This window comes from Kogia breviceps, chromosome 9 (assembly GCF_026419965.1).
Source record: "Kogia breviceps isolate mKogBre1 chromosome 9, mKogBre1 haplotype 1, whole genome shotgun sequence".
Classification (NCBI taxonomy): Eukaryota; Metazoa; Chordata; class Mammalia; order Artiodactyla; family Physeteridae; genus Kogia; species Kogia breviceps.
This window is the reverse complement of record NC_081318.1, coordinates 36,609,684-36,632,454: the sequence shown is the minus strand read 5'-3', so window position 1 is coordinate 36,632,454 and position 22,771 is coordinate 36,609,684. Positions and strand designations below refer to the sequence as shown.

Here is a 22,771-nt window from a genome sequence, read left to right as displayed (position 1 = left end):
AACTGAGGGTTGTTAACAACCTGTACCGCTAGTCTACACTTAGGCACTGAAAAACGGGATGCCCTCAGTGGGCTCCATCAGTGTGGGAAAAAGGTGAAAAGTAGAAAAGAAAGCAACACACATTTAAAATGGGACTCAGTCGGGGCCGAGTGCCTCAGAGCTCACAGTGTTTGTCCACCACACCCAAGGACCAATGGTATGCTATGTGAGCCGCCAAAGGCATCTACTATAAATTCTCAGAGTCCTTACTATGACATTGTATACTGTGAAACTCAATTTACTCTAGAATTATTCTACTAGTTATGAGATACAAAGATGACTTTATATATATATATATATATATATATATATATATATATGGAAACCTATTGCCCTTCAGCTTTTTAGATGACCTCTAGTTTCTCACACTCAAAATTCTCTTTAAATACTTAAATTTTTTATGTAGTTTTAAGGCTTACTATCTGCTCTACTAAAGTTTTGAGGAAGGATTCACATTTTGTCTGTAAGCCTATCAAACTGATTGCAAACTTCAATTTAATGTTTTCACTAACATTTAAGAGTCTCCAGACTCTCTAAATATGCTGATACTGAGATTAATGTGATTAATAAAGTCAGTACACTTAATATATAATTGAAACTAAATGAAATTGTACATACTTTTCATTCCTTCAACAGATTTGCTGGAAAAATACTCTAGGTCAAACACCACAGAGAATAATAAAGTTAATGAGCAAGCACTGGCATCAAAGGAAGGGGAGAAGATGTATTAAAATGTGGTATCTGCTCTAATAGAGATATGAACCTGACATATTCACTATGATCCATGTAAGCCATTCTGGACCCAGAACTTTTAAATCATGTATTTATTCAACAAAAAGTATCAAACCCCAACTACTAGATATACACTATTTACATGTCTGGTGGTTACAAAGTTGAACAAAAAATATAGTTACCCTTCAGAAATTCCACTTTCCAGAATACCCTTGAAAGGTTATTTTTAAACTAAATAAATTTATTAAAAACAGAATGGGAAAATTCAGTTTTTTTCATAACAGCCCATTATTTGTTTTCACAGTATTCAAAATAATGCTATTTACCTTTTAATCACTGTATTTTCAAAATAATTTATGATTTGGGTTCTAAAAGTCAAAAAAGGTTAAAGTTCACCAGTGCCCAGTATACAAATTCAAAACTCTGCTGCTAACTTCGTTAAACTGCATATGCAAAAAAACATGTTAAAACTCAATTCTGAGGATTTTTTTGGTTGTTGTTATCTTTTAGTTATTAGGTCAACCAATATTTAAAAGACTGTCTTATTTAAAAGGAAATACTTTTTCATTATTGAAAGGTAAATCAAGAACTAAGAACTTCCTGAGGTCTGCATCAGAGATCTACTCAACAGAACAAGAAATGCTTAAGTATTAAAGTTCAATCAATCAGAGATCTCAATAAATTAATAATTAGCTTTATAATGATTTTTATATATTGGTATTTGTGATGACTCAAATTCATGGTGATTAATAATCTATTTTCTTACTTATTTCTTACAGGCATCCTATAAAAATATGAATGTATTTAGTTAAAGAGACAGAGAGAGAGAAAAGGGAGGAGGGGGGAAGGGAAGAGAAGGGAATGGAGAGAAGGAGAGGAAAATCTCTAATTAATGCGTACATTCGACTTTGCCCTAACACAGAGAAATCTGGGCAATTAAAAAATTATATTTAGAAAGCACAATTAAATATATATATGTCTTGCAGCCTAACTTGAAATTAATAGTTAATAAACATTTTATAGTCAGACTAAAATAATAAATCTAGAGAAGAAATCAGTATTCATTTGTTCAAATACATCGTTTTAAGATCAACTTAAAGCTCTGCCAGGTCTTAAAGATAAAGTCACCTGATGGTCTCATAAAATTCTAGATTGAAGTTCACATTAACATGACTTCTATTCATTATATTCTCTTTACATTTAAATTTTTTAAAACACTAATTAAAAAATTAATTAATAATTCAAAACACAAGTGATGCCAACTTAAAGTTGCCAAACCAAATTCAGTATGGAAATCGGATGAACCAAATTATTCTGAAGCTTGGTCCTACTGTCAGGATAATACCATATTTATTGACTAAACTCACCTTCACAAACATATGCAACAACTAAAGAATAAATATGTTACTTCCTATGAAAAGACAATAACTAGGAAAAAATAGTACATTCATTAGTTGATTAAAAAGACAAAGTTCTATGGAATCTAAGAAGGAAAAAAAAAAAAACCAAACAGCAAGCTCATAGATACAGAGAACAGACTGGTAGTTGCCAAAGGCAGAGGGTAGGGGAGTGGGCAAAATAGGTGAAGGGGGTCAAAAGGTACAAACTTCCAGTAGTAAAATAAATACGTCATAGAGCTGTTAAAAAAAGAGTTCCATTTTTAAGAATTTTGTGATTAGTTTAAGATATTATTACTTTGACTGCAGCTGTCTTTGTAAGAAGCACAGGAGTTATTTATTGTTGCTCAAGAACAGCTGTATTACAGGTCCAAACTCAGGTGAACCAATGGAATCTCTAAACTGTCTCTTCAGAATGGATACTATTTTCCTTTTTGAATTAACCTCTCTCATGCCATCTGGTATAGCAAATTTCTTTCCTTCAAAACATAACTGAATTCCCATATTCTTCAAGAGGGTTTACCTGCCTCCCATTTGATCATCTTACAATTCCCCCCATATGCATTTGCCATCCTTATAGTACTCTGTCACGTGTTTATAGAGTTTTCTATTAAAACCAGGTGTGATTTTTCCCATTAGAAAGTATAAATTGAAAGGCAAAGACTACTTTTGATTTATAACTTATATAAGCTATAGAAGTTAATCATGGTGCCCCACTAATGGGGGAGAAAATATTTAAATTTTCACCGTGCTCAAAAATTATAAGAATCACCAAAAATTACAAATTAAATAGTTGCTAGAGTAAAATTCAAATTACAGTTCATAACTGTCAATAGATAATAGTGATGAATAAGCAGTAAAATCTGAATACTTCAAACAGTGTTCTCAAAATATTAGTTACGAGACGTTTAGGAAACCAATAGGTTCAAAGTCAATTTTCTGGAGACTCTGTCACTGTTTTAAGCTAATTTATCATTTTTTTTCACTTCACATTATTGTAAAAAAAAAAACAAAAACCAAAAAACCAAACTTGCAAGTGGAAATGCAATCACATCTATTAAATTCTTTGATTATATATAGTACATGGGTCTTTTTGGAAAATCTATAAGGTTAAGAAGAAATTATCGGTAACACATTACATAGATAAAGAAGTACTTGTAAATGAATAAAATGAATAAGAAGTGCTAAGGTTCATGCATTTTTACATGCTGGGACCATTTGATGTTTAGAAGTACATTAGAAATAATATTATTTTTTCAATAACTCTATTCTAATTCTCAGTATAAAAAGACAGAATATAAAGCACAGAAGATAAGACATTTAGCAAGTGTAAATCTGAGGCCAATTTAAGATAAGAATAGTATATCATTCTTGTCAGTTTAGCCTTGTGAGTCACGATACCAAAGATTAAAATTGCACTATTATGGTCCTTAAATGGCGTACAATGCAATGGAGAAGGTATCACATGATTCCATGTATATAAAATTCTAAAATATGAAAACAAATCTACAGGGACAAGAGATCTGTGGGACCAAGAGTAGAGTGAGAATGACTACAAAGAAGCACGAGGAAATTTGGGGGGCAACAGAAATGTTCTGTGTCTTGATTGTGGTAAAAGAATATAGGGTGTAAACATCTGTCAAACCCAGTGAATTATATACTTTAACTGTGTGTAGTTTATTGTATATAAATTGTACCTCAATAAATTTAATTTTAAAATATGACGTGCTGTGAACACAGCAAAACTTACAAAATAAAAACTGTATTTCATTAAATTTAAGTGTCATCAAATACTCTGAAAACAAAAATAAGGAGTTACCTTGAGTATCACAAACAAGTCTTAAACTTTTAGAAATTCAGAAAATTTTCACTTTTACTTAGGTATATTACCAAATAGATGACCAGATTACCAAATTCAAGTTCAGAGAACATTTAAAGGTCATTTTCTCTAATATGAGTAAGCAGAGAAACTCATGACCAAGTGGAAACAAGTTCAGCAGCCATTCCAAGACATTAAAACAAAGTGATCAGGGCAAGATTGTCTCACGAACATAGTTAAACCACACACAGACCAGCTTTCTCAGTATTCTTGAGCATCTGATATAATGACACACATAGGGGTGGGACAAAAAATCCAAAATGTCTGATGTTGAAGCAGCTCCTGAGAATCAAACGAACCACCTGAAAACCTGCATCTTACACCTAATGTGTTGCAACTAGTCATTTCTCTGATAAGGGGGAAAACCCAATATTCTCATGTGCTAAAAAGGTTGGACCTTTCACATAAAAAGTTAAAAATACAAAAAGCAAAGGGGGTCAAGAAAAAAAAGAAAAGACACTACAACAATCCTAATACTGAAGAAAGACACTATAGAACAGTCTAGATAGAAATTCCAGAATCCATTCAATCTTCAATGCCCTTAATGCATCCAGGTGGTAGGTACAGATACACCCTTTTTTTTTGTTTTTTTTGCGGTATGCGGGCCTCTCACTGTTGTGGGCTCTCCCGTTGTGGAGCACAGGCTCCGGACGCGCAGGCTCAGCGGCCATGGCTCACGGGCCCAGCCGCTCCGCGGCATGTGGGATCTTCCCAGACAAGGGCATCTCCTGCATCGGCAGGCGGACTCTCAACCACTGTGCCACCAGGGAAGCCCCAGATACACCTTTTATTTTTAAAATTATGTATTTAACAGAAGTAATGCTTCCTATGTGCCAGATACTGTTTTAAGTACTTTACAAATATTAATTCATTTAATTCTAACCAACCCATTGAGGCAGATATTTTACTTTACAGATAAGGAAACTGAAGTATAGAGAGATTAAGTAACTTCTCAAGGGTACACATCAAACCTGGCAGTCAAGTGCCAAAGTCCATGCTCATAACCGCTATACCACCTTGCCTCTCTTTGAGTTTTTAATTTATGAACTTTCATGGATATGAACAAAGCTTCGCACTAAAGCAAAGTACACTGACTCTACTAGCCACAAATGGTCTTTCGTCAGTCAAATGCAGTTATTTACTATCTGCAACTGCATTATTTGTTAGATTTCTGGCAGTGATTTCAACTCTGGCTGCACACTGGAATCACCTAGAAGTTTCATTTAATTAGTCTGAAGTGGGAACTGGTCATTTATTTCACTGCTCCCCAAATGAATCCACTGTGCAGCCATGGCTTAAAGCCATGGGTCTATGGCAAGACTGTAAACTCAAAAGTCTGGTGAAATAATACACAGAGCAATTGAGACTTGGGGCAAACTGAAGAGGCAAATTTAATTAAAAAACAAAACACTGCATAGATAAAAGTTCACATTTATAAACATAGTTTGGCCCATGGTGCATCTTCTGTACGTGGAGCACTCTCTTATAAACATATTTATGATAAAAACAGTTAACTGAAATGTAAAACTTTGAACACATCCTGTACAAGAGATGGAAAAGAATCAAGAAAAGTTAGAATCAATGGCATCAGTGTCTGTTATTCCCCTGTGAAACAACTTTACCAAAATGTGTACCACCACACAGATCTCTTGTTTAGTGTAAGCAAAGGACTTATGGAGAAACTTCTGAGACTTAAATTTTTATATAAATGGCAATAGGAATTTCTATATAAGTAAAGCAATTTCTGTATAAATGAGAATAGGGGATACTCAGATGTCCCTCTAAAGGCATCGGGTCCTAAAATAACCCTTGCAATGAGCATCAATATATCTACCCATAAAGCACAATAAATTAGTACAGTTTAGATCAGTGGTTCGCAGATGTTTGGATTTTACAATGAGTACAAATTTCACCTCCAAAATTTAGGCAATTGATATTGGGGTTGCAAATTTTGTGTGTGAAATTATATAATATATATACACATACACAAAATTATCATTTTCTAATACCAACACACACAGAGACACATTATATCACACACAATACCCTTATTAGTTCTCACTTTCTGAGAACAAACATTTTTTTTTTATCTATATTTGCCACTATTTATAGTTTTTGTTTTGCTTTGTTTTGTTTTGGCGGTACGCGGGCCTCTCACTGCTGTGGCCTCTGCTGTTGCGGAGCCTGTGCTCCGGACGCGCAGGCTCAGCGGCCATAGCTCACGGGCCCAGCCGCTCCGCTGCACGTGGGATCTTCCCAGACCGGGGCACGAACCCGTGTCCCCTGCATCGGCAGGCGGATTCTCGACCACTGCGCCACCAGGGAAGCCCTACAGTTTTTTTTAATAAAAAATGGAATGATACTAATAATGATAATTTGGACCATTTTCAAAAGGTTAAATTAATCTAATATACTCATTTAAAAAGATATGACCAAAAATTCATTACAAAAAATCTGTATCCAAAGTTAAAATTTAAAAGTTATGAATAGGGCTTCCCTGGTGGCGCTGTGGTTGAGAGTCCACCTGCCGATGCACGGGACACAGGTTCGTGCCCAGGTCTGGGAAGATCCCACGTGCCGCGGAGTGGCTGGGCCCGTGAGCCATGGCCGCTGAGCCTGCACGTCCGGAGCCTGTGCTCCGCACGGGAGAGGCCACAACAGTGAGAGGACCGCGTACCGCAAAAAAATTAAAATAATAATAATAATAATAAAAGTTATGAACACAAAAAGATTAGACTCAAACTATAAGGAAATATGTATATCAGCTTCTTTCGTGTGTGTGTTTGTGTGTGTGTGTGTGTGTGTGTGTGTGTGCGCGCCTTAAATCTACAAGGCAAGGTGCTAGGTACAGGGATACAAAGATAAAACGCGGAGTCCTCCTACTCAAGTAACTAAATTCAGTGAGAAAGACAAGTGAACTGGTAAGTGATAACTATTATAAAAGCAAGGCAATTGTGCCATGGGAGCATATGGTAGAATGGGCAGTACTTATGTAAAACTGGACACTACTGGTATCTTCCAAGGATGTCCTCAGTTATACATTACCATCACTCCATTGGGTCATTCATCTGCCCTCAAAGCTGCAACTTCAAGAGAGAGCTTCCAATCCTTCACTTCCAAGGGATACATTCCAAACTAAATCATTACCACTATCCCTATAACAAGCCAACCTGCCTGTCTACTCTTTTCTCTCTGCTCCCACCTCAACACAGACATTTCCAAACTGGATGGAAATGGCTATTTATATTTTTCCAGGCAAGAAATCTTGGCATCATCATTGACTCTTTTCCCCTTTACTTTCACTAAAACTGCTCACTCTGACTTTGACTTAGGTTTGACTATTTGACTTATCTTTCTCTATTTTCATGATCACTACTGTTATTTATGCTATTATTCACCTTTAAAAAACAGATTAGTGTAAGAGTCTCCTAGCTGATCTATTTTCTTCTAGATTCCTTCCTACTCCAATCTATAGTACTTTAGCTAGGTGTTCCTCAACCCTTTTGTCCACTGTATAATCTATGGAGCTTTTAAATAATACAGATGCCTGTGTTCCACAAAGTTCCAGAGATGATACTGATGTGGAATCAAGGCTAATATCCACTGCATTTGTTGTTATATTTTTTCCCACAAAACAATCAAAGGATCTATACCAATACTTTTTAGTTTTACCATATCTTTTGAAACACAAAAAATTCCTAAAAAGATACAAATATGACTAGAAATAACAAAATCGAATAGTTAATATACTATGTGTACCTCACTGAGCTGACTGTTTATCAATGTTCCCTTTATCTTTTAGTGTTACTAATTATTAAACTCTTTTCATTTTTTTCCCCCCTGCTAGAATGGCAGTTTAAACTCTCCTAGGGCAAAGTTAACAAGCATTTCGGTGGACACTTTTCACCTTATTTTGTTGATTGAGCAAAGATTCTACCACAAAAACCAGCATTTTCAGATTCTATTTCAGAATCAGAAAAGACCATGTAAAGAAAAAAGAGTAAAACTTCACTTGATAAAAAAGTAAAACAAGGAGAACCTGTGAAAAGTGTCTCGGGGTCATGGAGTTGGTCAGTATTTTGAAACAGTTTTGAAAGCCACTGAAGGAAAAAAAAAAATTAGAAAATTTCAATTAAAAACACATAGTCTGTAATCCTAATTTTAAAAACAATTTCAAAACTTTGTTTCAGGAAGAATTCTAACAATACATTTATTCTTTCATTTTTAGACCTTTTGGTTTTAGTTTAAAATTATTTCTAATTCAAAGGTTTTTTTCCTTCCCCCCCACAATTCTCATTTTAGATGTATGCTAAAGAAAACTCAATCACAAATGTATTTTTCAGCTTATCCTAAACTGCTATTCTAGCTCACCCTTTGTCTCAAACAAGGAAGAATAATTTCAATAATCACTAAGAATTAAACATCTAAACTAGGCTATTTAGTAGATGACTCGTAAAATGCTGCTCACAGCTGTTAACCTTTGTAACACACTGTTTTCCTGACTTAGTCTACAGAACCAACCTGTGTTCTCCTTTTCTGTTTCAGTATCAGTAATCCGTCTTACTTACTCTAACTACTTTTATAATATTATCATTGCTACTAATAAGATATTTTTAAATGTAGAAAAGTATAATAAAGATCTCCCATTAAACCATGACTTTGAGAATATCACAGTTAACAGGTTAACGTGCATTTTTATTTTTGTCTGATTGATAAGATAACCTACACGGGTTTATGTGACAAACTTGTTTAACCTGTTTTGGCATATAGAATAAGTAAATTCAGAGACTTAATTAAGTTGATGAAAATTGCTAAAGTAAAGACATTCACAAGGTAAGTTAAAAAATCAAAACTAAGGAATGGGGATCATACTTTTATTCCTAACAGCTGTAGCCTTTATATTTTCTTGTAGTTTTTACACAGATACTTTCAATTTAAAAAGAGATGCCAAGCATAATAACAATCATTACAGGAATAAGATTATGTCACTAGGATTATGGAAAAAATCATATAAAGTCAACTGAAAATACACACGGCTCTACTTCAGTTCTCAATTAGATATGTACTTATCAGGCAGATTTGATTAAACAATGACTCCCTGTTCCAAACTCCCTGTTTGGAAAGAAAAACTAGCTGTTTCTTATTTAAAAGCTGTCTCCAATCTATGATATATTTTAAAATATTTCTGGATTATATCAAGGCCATTATTTTGAAAATTCTATATAGCAAAGACAGAAAACACCTACATCTGCAAGCATATTTCCATTTATATAAACTCAGTCTAAAAGACCATCCCTTATCTATAAATGGCTGACACCAGAAACACCCCTTCTCATCACCATTGCTAAACATTTCCCTACCATTTCCTTTTGGTAACTACTTCAGATATCAGCACTGCCTGGAACACTGATGTTTATCTCCAGTTCTCACTTTACTCTTATACAGATAGGGAAAGGATCTCTAAGTGGTGACACAGGACAGGCAGTAAAGTGGAGCAGAGAGGGAGCAGAGAGGGGAAAAGTGGTAAAAGAGTGCATTAAACTTACCTGCTAGTCTTTACAATCCTATCCACTACCCACTACCCCAAGCCTGCTCACTGCCACAACAAGCATCAGTTTGGACCAATGGACTGGGAAGGATAGAGAGAAACCTTTTTCTACCACATCAGAAAAATCTTATTTTCAATCTTATTCTTGCTTCATGTTCAATTCCACTGCCAGAGATAAGGAAAGGGAAAACTATTATCCAACCCTACACTCATTATCCAGGTCTCACTCGTGTCTTTACTATCCAGTGAATGTTTTGCCTCCTTCTTTATTCTACCCCAACTTATTTCCTTCTTTGCCATAACTCCCTAAGAAACCCACACCTCACATAGCCCTAACTCGTAAACCATACCTATCCCATGGATTGCCCCATCCCCGTCAGTTTACATCCTCTTACCCAACACAAATTCTAGGGCTACTTCCTGCTTCCCATTTTCCCTACCACTCCAACAACATATGGAGACACCATTAGGCTTTGAATTGGAAAGAAAAACAGATTATTCCCATAAAATATGTTCTATGCTAATGATAAACTATCCAAACTTCAAGCAAGTTATTTTACTATTTTTAGGATTCAGCTCACTCATGTGTAAAAAGGAAGGAAGTAGTTTAGATTATCAGTCCAAAATCTGGCTGACCAATTTCCAAGCACCACTGATAGGGATTCTGAAACTGTACATCTGAGGTGGAATGGAGTAATTTTCTAAAAGGCACCCATATAAGTCTACTGTTTGGTGGAATGGAGTAATTTTCTAAAAGGCACCCATATAAGTCTACTGTTTATCCATGCTTGGGAATCACTGATAAATGCTAAAGTTCCTTCTAGTTTAACATTCCAAGGTTCTAAGCTGGAATTTTCACTGAATTTTCTGACAGGAATATTGTTATAAAAGGAGTAAAGTTTCCATAGTTATTGGTGATACAGTGCAGGCATGTTACTGATCAAATAGGCCTTTGTAAACTGACCTAGAACCTAAGCACCATTTATATTATTATTTTATAACCAGAGATGACTTTGCAAATGATATTATAACGATACTAAGACCTCAAAGGAAAGCACTAAAAATTACTTCTTTGGTATTATTATGTGCATAATCAGACTTTTTCACAGATGGCTTTTTCATGGATTTTTGTCAAATCACAACTAAGATTTGACCTACAGGTCAGAAATAAAAGTAGAAAGGGCATGCTCTTTAGAATCTTTTTCTTTGCTAGTTCACTGATGGGGCTTTCTATATCATTAGAGTAAAGCCTAGAGAAGTCTAGATCACTGGTGGAATTCAGGGCATTAAAACACCTAAAGAACAGTCTCATTCATATGTTTACAGACTGCCAGGACTTTACCTGCCCTAAAGCACACTAGATCATTCACTTATGCACTACATGTATTCTAGCCGTCATAACTTCCAAATACTAATTCTCATTATAAACAAGTGTTCTCTTGGTTAATATTCAGACTTAAAGACATGCTTCAACATGTGAGAACTAAGCAAATATAAACAGCTCTTGAAGACATGATGACACATTAGTAGTATATAAGTGGAATCCATTTATGAATAAGTTAATAATGAATAATAATTATAAAAAGGTAAAAATGGAAATTGAATTATATGCTACCCATTTTTCTTTAAAAAGATGTACTTGCTTAAGTTTATGCAAAACAGCATGATAAATTAAAGTGTGTCCGTTTTATTTGCTCATTTCTCCAAATATAAGAACCTACACTGAATGCCATTATGTAAGTGCACTCTCTGAATATCAAGAATGATGCAACGATTGCTATGGTAACTACTCATTTTATTGAGTAAAAAGCATTCTTTTTTGCTTTTTTAAAAGCATTCTTTTAAAAAACAAATTTCAACATCTCAGTATGCCCGGTAAGTCTCTTTCTATTGCTACCTATTAAACAATAACTATAGGCTAGCTTTGAGGAGGACTATTTAAGCAGCTATTAAAAAAATCGAGGCTTGAGTTGCCAAGGGGAAAACACTCTGAATTTAAAGTTTGAAAAATGAAACACATCACCTACACTCAAGAGAACAAAAGACACTTAGTTTTAATCTTCCAGAGTAATTGAAAAGTGTTTGTAACTCGAAAGTAACATAATCTTACCTATCTGTTCCTTTACTGTCATAATTTTGCTTCTAATCCTAACTTAACTAAGTATAAGACTGCCAACTTTTGTTTGCAATTAAGCTAAAGACAGAAGAAAGTTATCCCTCGTTTTGATCTTTAGAAGAAATGTCTCCTGAGCGCATGAAAAAACTGGGAATTTTCACTGATAGTTTCTTATAAAATAGCTCTGCAAAAAAGCCTATATTTTAAAATACGAAGGATAACTGTAGATCCCAACTATAAACCTTCCTCAGGCCCAAGCAAAAGCTACTATGGCTTCTTCCTTTGCTCAAGACCTTCCATAAGAAGGGTTCCCAGCGACGGCCGGTTTCACCAGGATCTGTATCCTTAGGAGGCTTGGTAGTCACGGATTAGTAAAATCTAAACAGTATTTTGAGAACCTGCCCCAGATCTCTTCCTCTCCCGCCTAAATAAACCCTAAGATGCAGCATTTGAAGAATAGGGGGGGGAGGATGGAACCCCTCCCCCTTTTAACAAGGTAAAGTCTAGTCAGCTCTAAGGCCTGCTGACTTCGCAGCCCTGGAAGCCAAAGCGAGGAAGCTCCGGCCCGGGCTAAAGCCGCAGGAATTAGGTACTAGGAAGGAGGTCTGACGGGGCAGCAAATCAAACAGGCTGATCAGGCGCGAGGCAGCGAAGGGTAACTCGGGCTTCTTTCAGTTCGTCTTTCTCGAATGGATTCTACCTGCCTTCGTGTTTTAGCTTCATGTCTCTCGCAGCGAGCGACCTCCACCTCCTGTGTGAGGATCTACGTGCTTGTGTGTGTGGTGACAACAATCTCAGCACCCCGGCTGGGGACAGGGGATGGGGAAGGTGGGCACTCGGCTACTCCACAGGCCTGGAGCTCTTCTGAAGGGCCCTCTTAGAAAAGGGGGCGGGAGGAGCACGCCTGACGCCGACCGAGTACTCGACCGAGAAAGGGGCGTCCGGACCTGGGAGAGCGGCCCTAGCAGGGGCTGACGTGCAGCTCCTTCAGGTTGTAATGGTGGCCCCTTGGGGGGAGGGGAGCGGTTGACAAGGGGCTGGGGGCGACGAGGCCTCCCCTTCCCCCCGCTCAGCTCGCTGTTTACCTTCCCGGTACTTCTTGCGGAGCCGCCGGTGGACGCTCTTTACCACCCCGGAGAGCTTCTCCTGCTCCAGCTTCCGCTCCTGCTCCCTGGGCGGCGGAATGCTCGGGGGCCTGGCCCCGTGCCCGCGAGCAGCGCTTCGGCCGCCGGCCCCCGGCTCCATATCGCTGCCGCCGCCGCCGCCCCTCGGGCCCCCGCAGCCGCCCGCCTGACGGAGGAGGTGGGGAAGGAGGCAGCAGCGGAGGCAGCAGCAGGAGGAGGCAGAGGACCTGGAGCGACGGCCTAGGAGGTGGCCACTTACCCAAACGCACAAGCTGATTGGTAGACTCTGGAGGGCTGGGCGGAAACGGAAAAGGCCAAGGGCCAATGGAAGAAGAGCGCCAGGGACGCACCCGCTTGTTTGGGAAGGCGAGCAGCTGAAGGAGGCGGAGCTTGCAGGCTGGAGTTGCAGAGGCTGTAGGAGCGCCAGGCCAGACTGCTGCTCTCCTCTCCCCTCCGCTCCGGAGATCCTGTGCGCAGGCGCTGTGGTGAGGCCACGGAGTCGCGCCGTGAGCCACGCGCTTGCGCGTCTGAGCTTGCTTAGGTTGGGCATCTTTCTACCGCCCAGCCTTCTTTCGTCTTCTAGCTCTTCCACCTTTTGCGAGTTATATTTTGGTGTGTTGAAGCCAGGGTCCTCTACCTGAGCCCCCACTGCACCTTGTCGGTTGTAGGTTTCCTTTAGCTGCGTAGCCCTGAGAAGCGCTTTAGAGGTGACTTGGCAGCACTAGAATTTTACACTTTAAGGAACCCAGGCATGGATGCTTTGGTGGGCGCAAGGAGAGGTCTGGCTGCCAAGTACTGGCTTAATTCACGGGCCAACAATGGTTAATGCCTCTAGTGCCAATGCTGAGCAAAAAACACAGAACTTGGGGAGAGGAGAGGGCCAATAAAAACAATATAAGATGGAAGAGGGGAAAGGAAAGATGGGGAATCCACCACAGATGCCCTCAAGAACTTTTGCGGGTGTCAGAGAAAGCCTGCCTCGGTCTAATTTGCGTCAGAACTCTGAGCGCTTTTAAAGTTGGCTCGGGTGACCTCCCGCCTTTTAATTGGTAGGTTAATCTATGCGAACGCCTAAGTGGGTTTGGCAACCTGTTCTACCTCCCTCCTCTTCCATCTTCTCATGGGAAGCTTATGGGGAATATGGTTACTGACTTCTGCCCCAGAAAGGTGGAACACTGCTTGAGAGAGAGAGAGAGAGAGAGGGAGAGAGAGAGGGAGAGAGGGAGAGAGAGAGAGAGAGAGAGAGAGAGGGAGAGAGAGAGGGAGAGAGAGAGGGAGGGGGAGGGGGAGGGAGGGAGGGAGAGAGGGAGGGAGGGAGAGAGAGAGAGGGAGAGGGAGGGAGGGAGGGAGAGAGAGAGGGAGAGAGAGGGAGGGAGGGAGAGAGAGAGGGAGAGAGGGAGGGAGAGAGAGAGGGAGGGAGGGAGGCAGAGAGGGAGGGAGGGAGGGAGAGAGAGGGGGAGAGAGAGAGAGAGGGAGGGAGAGAGGGAGGGAGGGAGAGAGAGAGAGAGGGAGGGAGAGAGGGAGGGAGAGAGAGAGGGAGAGAGAGAGAGAGAGGGAGAGAGAGAGAGAGAGGGAGAGAGAGAGACAGACAGACAGACAGACACTCTGCATTAGCTTTGAAAGTGGTACTGAGACTGCTGGAGTGTCAGAGTCAACCAGCTGAGAGCCCTTAATGAATTTTGTTAGGTTGTAGCCCCCGCACTCCACCCACCGCATTGCAATTGTTGGTTACATGGTGCTGTTTGGAAATTGTTGCAGTAACTATCTGATCAGTAATTTTATACATATGAATGAAGCCTGCGTTATGTAACCGTTTTGTATGGCACCTTCTGAATAAAGACCCTGAAGAAAGTAGCATACACTCTCGAGAACATAGGAGAAGCAAGAGGGAGGAAGTGAAAGGAGAAGACTGGTGAAATTTAAGATGGAAAATTATGTCCCTACCAGCACAGAGAAGCAGATGAAACACAGATAAACTTCATAAGAACTAATTGTAATAATGAGGAGAAATTACATGGACATGCCTAATAAAATGAGGATATGCCTCATGAGAATATGGGGTCTTATTTGGGGGGATTTCATTTGGGAAAAAAGGGAACTTGAAAAGACATACCTCATTTGGCTCTTACATATTTTAATATTTATCGGAGGCAGAAAGAGGTGCAAATATTTGGAAGTTATAATCATAGTAAAGAGAGCATTAAATTTCATTTGTACTGAATTGTAGTTAAAATTTTTTTTCCCTCCATGCAACTACTAGCACATGAATTTTAAACTCCTTTTAAAAAGTAAAGATTACAATGAAGGACACCTGGAAAATACAGAAAGGAGTAAAGAAAGTAAAAGTGCTAAGAGAGTAGATCTTATATGTTTCCATCACAAAAAAAGAAGTGGTAACTATGTGATGGGATGGAGGTGATAGCTAATACTATGGAGGTAATCATTTTGAAGTTTATAAAAGTTTCAAGTCAATTGGATGCCTTAAACTTAAACTTACGCAATGTTATGTGTCAATTACATCTCAATAAAGCTGGTGGGAAAAAAAAGTCACCTGGAAACCCAGCATTGAAAGATAACAATGCTTTTTTTTTCTCCTTTGCCTGTACATACTTATTTCAAATGAGATATTTCTTATGGCTGTGTGATAATCTATTATATGAATAGCCTATCATTTTAGTAACCAATTCCCAGCTATTGTATATTTAGTTTTTTTCCAGTTTTTCTGTATTCCAAGTAATGCTTTGATGAACACCCTTGTACACAAATGCTTGTCCATTTCTTTAGTTATACATTTCACTAGACTAAATTTCTAAAAGTTGAATTTCTGAATCAAAGGATGAAACATGTTAAGGTTTTTTACGTATATTGTCAAATTGTCTTTTCTGAAAAGTGGTAGCAGTTTATGTCACCTCCAGCAGTAACTGTGAGTGTCTATTTGATTACACCCTTACCAACTATAGGTAGTATAATTTACAAAGTCATTAATGAGATTTTTTTAAAGGTCTCTATTTTTAAGAAACGTGGGAATTTTCTGCAGTTTCTTAAGTGGCTATTCTGGTTGGCATAATTTTTAACACTAAATACTAATATAAGAGCAAGTAAAAGGAACTTATATAAGACTAGTCATTTTTCAAGCAAATTGAAGAGCTCCACATTTTTAATTTGTTTTTTGATTTCATACTTGCTCGAGAAGCAACTCAAGATTAGAAACTAAACAGCTGGATTTTATTCTAAATTTGAATGAATTCACATAGGGCAAAGGCCAACATGTCCTGAGATACATCAATGCTGAATTTTCTTTGGAGGGCTATGGCAACCAGCCATAGACCACAGTATAAAAAGGAGTTTATAATCTTCCTCCAGTGTGGTTAGTAATATTGGGAAAAGCTTTCTGGCTGTTAAGGTAGCAGAAGAATGGTAACACGATTTTCCATTTAAGTAAAATAATTGTCCCAATTGCTGGTAAGAAGAATTTACTGCAGAAAGTAGATTTGGTGCCATATTCAAAGAGCATATCCTATGCTCAGGAAAATATCAGCATCTTCCCTCTACCCTCTCTATGTGTGACAGAATTTCATTTACTGTAAATATCTTAAAAAATTTTTTCTCTATTATTTTAAATGGCTGTTGGGAAAAGGGATATTGGAATAAAACAGTATTCACTGAACGGGACAAAACAGTTCGGGAGGAAGAGACATTTCTAATGACTGCGCTAAACCCCTGATAACTAAATTTCTCATCCTCATTCTTTACCTTACCTGATGGACTTTTGCACCCTTTCCCATGCACATTTGGTATGTCATAGTAAGCTTCCTATGTCAAAGAACCACTCAGTATAGGAAAATATCCTTGGCAAGAAAAATACCATGTCTTCTTTGTTTGCAGCTATATTCTTTGTAAGGAAAACAAGTTCCCACAGGCAACGAGAAGAGTCAACATGTAAAAATAAAGTGCATTCTGTTTTCAGTATGAGTTCAAAACATATTAACTGGTGATGAAAAGTAAACTTGTAGAATCCATATCAAAATCTGGGTGGTGGCACTGAGTTAGCAAATAGAAAGATTCTGGGTGCACTTTGCAAAAATGTTGTACTTTTCATTGCTACATTTATTGAGTTTTCCTGTAGGAGAGAGAAGCCTACACAATGGAAATTGGGGTTCTTTGATTATCTAAAGCATTAATCATTGTTATTTTTTACTCCTCTTTGACCCTCTTTATCATCAAAATCTTAAAAACAATTAGGTTTTAATGTGTAATAGAAGTATTTATATTAAATTTTTGTTTATAAAATACACAGTGGTGTACAACAGTGCAAAAAGACTTAATGAACCTCTTTATTATTGAAGATAGAGATATTGCAAGCTGGCTAAATCTTTGGCTCATGGCTATTTAGAAATAGAATTTTTAGAAATTCAGTTAAAATGAGGACTGGAAAAGTAAAACTATATTATTTTTTAAAATACTTATATATTATTTGTATAACTCTTACCCATTAATATAAAAATATCCATGAAGTTTAAGTACTTTGTTTCTAGTAATTCAAATTTTTAAAGTGTAGATGTATCATTAATTGGGCACATTTAGAGAAACTGTTGAGAAGCTTTTGTTTTTCAAATTTTATTTCAAATCATAGAAACTTTTTTTGGAATATGTATTAAATGTTTTGATAGAAACAAACAGAGAAGTAGCAAGAAAAGAAATATTTTCATTGATGTTTATTCATTCACTATGGCAGATTACAACTTTAAAATTCCTTCTATTTATTGAAAATAAAATTATTTTCTTTAAAAATTTGTTTATAGTTACTAGTACAATGTGTCACCTGCAATTCTTAACATATCTGCCAACATAAAAATCTTTAAAATAACAGAGGGTAGCTGTCTTTCCAGAGTTAAAATGCAGAATGGTGTTAAGACTAGTATTAACTACAGCAAGTGGTAACAATTAACTACTGCCTCACTCCAAATGCATCTATAAAATTTACAATATTTTTGTGATTTACTAATTAGGAAATACATTTAATTACCACAACAAGGCTAATGTAGGAGAAGATCTACATAGGAAATGGGAAGTATTCTTCTAGGTGATAGATAATGTCCTTATAATGCAGAGTAGGACTGAGAGATTTTCTGCATCTTGATTCCAGCTTTATGCTAACCACCAGAGCAAGGTACTTGATTTCTCTGAGCCTTATTTTTTCTGCTTTAAATGTAAAATGAAGAGACTGGATTAGACTAGCATTTTTCAATTTTTTATATTCACCACGACTCACAGTAAAATGTATATATGTATGCACTATATATATACAAATATAAATATATATTATACATATGTATGAATACATATATATTGTACATATACATATATATAGACATGTAGACACACATATACAATTAGAACAAAAGTTTCACCAGACGGTACTTACCTTCCCTAAGTGCAATCCATGGTGGTATTTTCAATTCTATTTTAATTTTTAAAACTATGGAGCACACAATTTGATTTTTATGATGTTCTAATGAGTCATGGCTAAAATTTGGAAAATACTGGCAATTTAAAAGATCCCTGTCAACCCCCAAACCACTGTCATTTGGTGACTCACACTGATTTTAAGAATGCTTTGTGACATGTACCTTGCCACGTTGAGGCTACTCACTGCCTTTTAAATTTCATTTTTATGTTTGGGGAATTTCCCCCATTATGAATGTAGGCTCAAATAAGTGACTGGACTCTGCTAATCATATTCTCTGGAGTGACCTGTCTGTTCAGAAAAGGGCAGAACAATGAAGCAGAAGCTACAAGGAACCTTTTGGTTTGTGGAGGGAGACTGTGCTGGTGTGGGTCTTTTAGGATCATAGTGACCGAGGTCCTGTCTTCTAGTGTCCAACATTTGCCCTTTAAGCCGAAAAACAAAGGTAGTGAGGTCTGACCTAGCACATTAGTCACTGGGTCTGACTTAGGTGTTGATCTGGGCTGGGTTGTCTGCAAGTCTGCCTCACTGGTCCTTCTGGAGATTAGGGGGACACCTAACATCCTTTAATAAATGCCTTTTCTATTCGAACAGCTAGAGTGAGTTCTATTTTTTGCACAGAAGTGTCTAATGAAGAAACATCTCAGAAGAGAATTAGGTGACCTGAAAGCAGTTTCCACTAGCTCTCACTGTGACTTTTGTTGATCTGTTATCTGCTGGGTTCCTCAATTTCCTCAGCTGCCAATAATGGCGACTTGTCATTCTTACTTCACAAAGTTGTATGAATAAAAGAAAATCGTGAACTGAAAGAGTTTTGAAAAGTTAAAAAATTACAAAAGCAAATGAATGTGATAGGTATTATTTGTTTTTAAGGGACCTGAAAAAGTGAAATTGCCTGGATGCAGGAAGCTAAATCTAGACTTTATTTTATTGAATGTTCATCAGTCTCCCTCTAGATTTTAATAGTTTGTCACCAAATCACCATTTTCTTTTTCTTTTTCTAAAGGTAGAGCATGCTCCAAAGATCTCGTATTAGTTCTGAAATTACAAGGTGTTATATGTCAAAGAATGAAGCAATTACAATACATTTCCTAAAGTTGACTGTATCTCCCCCGAATTTTAAAAGTATAATTAGAATGTTTTTTGAAAAGCCAAATCAAAATTTCCTGCCATAACATTTTAATAAACATGATATTTCTAATTTACCTAGAGCTTTTGAAAATTCTTTATTCTAAAACTGAACTTCAACAATTCTTCTTTTATCCCTTAAAAATGTATTCAGCCATGGGTCAGAAGACTCAATGTTGTTAGGATGTCGATTCTCCCTAAATTGATGTAAAGATTCAGGGTAATCCCAATCAAAATCCAAGCAAGCCTTTTTGTTGAACTTGACAAGCTGATTCTAAAGTTCATGTGGAAAAAACCCTACAACTCAGAAGATTCAAAACAATTTTGAAAATGAAGAACAAAGTTGGAGATCTCAAGATTTAGTATATGGCCACAATAATCAAGACAGTGTGGCAGTGGCATAAAGAGAAACAAATAAATCAATGAAACAGGAGAGACCATTCAGAAACAGACCCACACATGTATAGACAACTGGTTTTTCCACAAAGTTGCAAAGCTTATTGGTGGAGAAAGGATAGTGTTTTTGACAAATGTTGCTGGAAAAATTGGACATCCATATGCAAAACAATGTTCTTCAGTCCCTGCTTCATGCCATATATAAAAATTAACTCCAAATAGAACACAGACCTAAATATAAAATCTAACACTGTAAAACTTGGGTGAAAATCTTTATAACCTTGGGTTGGGCAAATAGTTGGCAAAAAGTGTGTGAAAAAGTGCTCAATATCATTAGTCATTAGGGGCAAACAAATTAAAATCACAATGAGATACCACTACACATCAGTGCTAATAACTAAAATTTAAAAGTTTGGCCATACCAAGTATTGGCTTGAACATAGAGAAAGGAGAATTCTCATACAATGCACGTGCAAATGTTAAATGGTGCGACTACTTTGGAATAGGGTTTGACACTCTTAAAAAACTAAAAATACACCTACCATATGATCCAGCCATACCACTCCTAAGTATTTACCCAAGAGAAATGAAAGTGTATGTCTATATAAAGACATACATGAATGTTCACAGCAGGTTTATGTGTAACACTCCCAAATGAAACAACCTAAATGTCCCTCAGCAGATGAATGGATAAACAAACTGTGGTTTAGCTATACAACAGAATACTAGTCAGCAATAAAAAGAAATAAACTATTGATTCACACACAACAAAAATTAATCTCAAAATAATTAAGCTGAGTAAAAGAAGCTAGACAGAAAGCAAACCATACTTTATTATTTCACTTACAAAGAACTCTGGAAAATACAAACTAATCTATAGTGACAGAAAGTGGATCAGTAGTCATGATAGGAGGGATTACAAAGGAGCATGAGGAAACTTTTGAGGGCAATGGATATGTTCATTATCCTGAATTTGGTGATAGTCTTATGAGTCTGTACAGATGTAAAAATTTGTCACACTGTACACTTTAAATGCATGTTCTTTGTTGTATATTAATTGTACCTCAATAAATCTGTTAAAAATAATATATTCAGCACCTGTTATATGCCAGACATTCTGCTAGGTATTGTGGCTTCAGTGGCAAAAAAAAGAGAGATTGTCTATATTTTCATGAAGTTAGCAGTTACTAGTAAGAGGATGCAAACCAGTGGAATTCTTATTTATATACTATTTATAAAATAAAGTAGTGGAAATTTGATACAAACTAGTTATTTATTTTGCTACCTAGATAAATTTAGTGTAAAAATAGAAAGGACTTAGCATATCTGTTATGAGAAGATATATAAAAGTGAAAGAGAGATATCAAATATTCTTGACTATATCTCTTAACAGTGTCCATAACTTTAAAATAGAAAGCAATAGACAAAGTTTTAAATTCTTAATTTGGTTTAATTCCCAAAAGTCGATAGTGATAGAGACTGGATTTTTGTGTTGAATTGAAATATGTGCTACTTAATTTTAGGAGAATATGTTTTCTTAAATGGAAAAAGAAAATTCCCATTAAAGTATCAGACAGTTAAAGAGAACTAGTGGCAGACAAGTTGAAGAGAAGTATAATACATTTTTGTTTTACTCTTTGGTTCACTTTACATATTTTAGAAAAAGCATGAGATGGGGAAAATCTTTTGTTTGTTGATTATTTTAAAATATTTATCTGTCAAGTTGATTTTAGCCCATAATAAATTGGCATATGAGGTTTATAAAGCAATCATAGTTAGTAATTAACTTTTCCCAACTGAAAAAAAAAAAAAAACCTATGTAAGTGACATACACTTTGTGTGTGTGTGTGTGTGTGTGTGTGTGTGTGTGTGTGTGTGTGTGTGTGTGTGTGTGTGTGTGTGTGGTATGCGGGCTTCTCACTGCTGTGGTCTCTCCCGCTGCGGAGCACAGGCTCCGGACGCACAGGCTTAGCGGCCATGGCTCACGGGCCCAGCCGCTCCGCGGCATGTGGGATCTTCCCGGACCAGGGCACCAACCAGCGTCCTCTAAATCGGCAGGCGGACTCTCAACCACTGCGCCACCAGGGAAGCTCGACATACACTTTTAAGTAGAGAAATCAAGCAAAGAAAAATTGTGATCTAGATAACCTGAAGCAATATAGCTTAAACTGGATGTTTGGGGCTTTTATATGGTGATTTTATACTTTTCCTTTTCTTTCTTTTTCATTACATTCCCACCCTACATCCTTTTCAGCACTTGTATCTTAAAGATATTCCTATCTGGGACTTCCCTGGTAGCTCAGTGATTAAGAATCCACCTGCCAATGCAGGGCACACAGGTTTGAGCCCTGGTCCAGGAAGATCCCACATGCCGTGGAGCAACTAAGCCTGTGAGCCACAACTACTGAGCCCGCACACCACAACTACTGAAGCCCACGCGCCTAGAGCCTGTGCTGTACAACAACAAAAGCCACTGCGGGCTTCCCTGGTGGTGCAGTGGTTGAGAATCCGCCTTCCGATGCAGAGGACACGGGTTCGTGCCCCAGTCCAGGAAGATCCCACATGCCGCAGAGCGGCTGGGCCCGTGAGCCATGGCCGCTGAGCCTGCGCGTCCGAAGCCTGTGCTCCGCAACGGGAGAGGCCACAACAGTGAGAGGCCCGCGTACCACAAAACAAAAAAAAAAAGAAAAAAAAGAAAAGCCACTGCAATGAGAAAACCGTGCACCACACAAAGAGTAGCCCCTGCTCTCTGCAACTAGAGAATGCCCGCATGCAGCAACAAAGACCCAACGCAGCCAAAAATAAATAAATAAATAAAAAGATATTCCTATCTTCCTTTGTTAAAAGATAAATAACATTAGAAGGAACATTTTGTCCATGCCACTCTCTCACTTCGTCCCAGCTTACCCTTCCCCCTCCCCGTGTCTTCAGGTCCATTCTCCATG

The 22,771-nt window shown here is 37.6% G+C and overlaps 1 protein-coding gene across 1 annotated transcript in view; it reads right to left on the bottom strand.

Moving 5' to 3' along the window:
• The window catches only part of BMT2 (base methyltransferase of 25S rRNA 2 homolog), a 102,594-nt gene extending 89,538 nt beyond the window's left edge, over positions 1-13,056 (bottom strand). Inside the window, exon 1 of the mRNA XM_059074596.2 lies at positions 12,797-13,056. Within this exon, the coding sequence (XP_058930579.1) occupies positions 12,797-12,956 (160 nt within the window). The 5' untranslated portion in view covers positions 12,957-13,056. The remainder of the gene's footprint in view (positions 1-12,796) is intronic.
• Between the last annotated feature and the right edge of the window lie 9,715 nt (positions 13,057-22,771).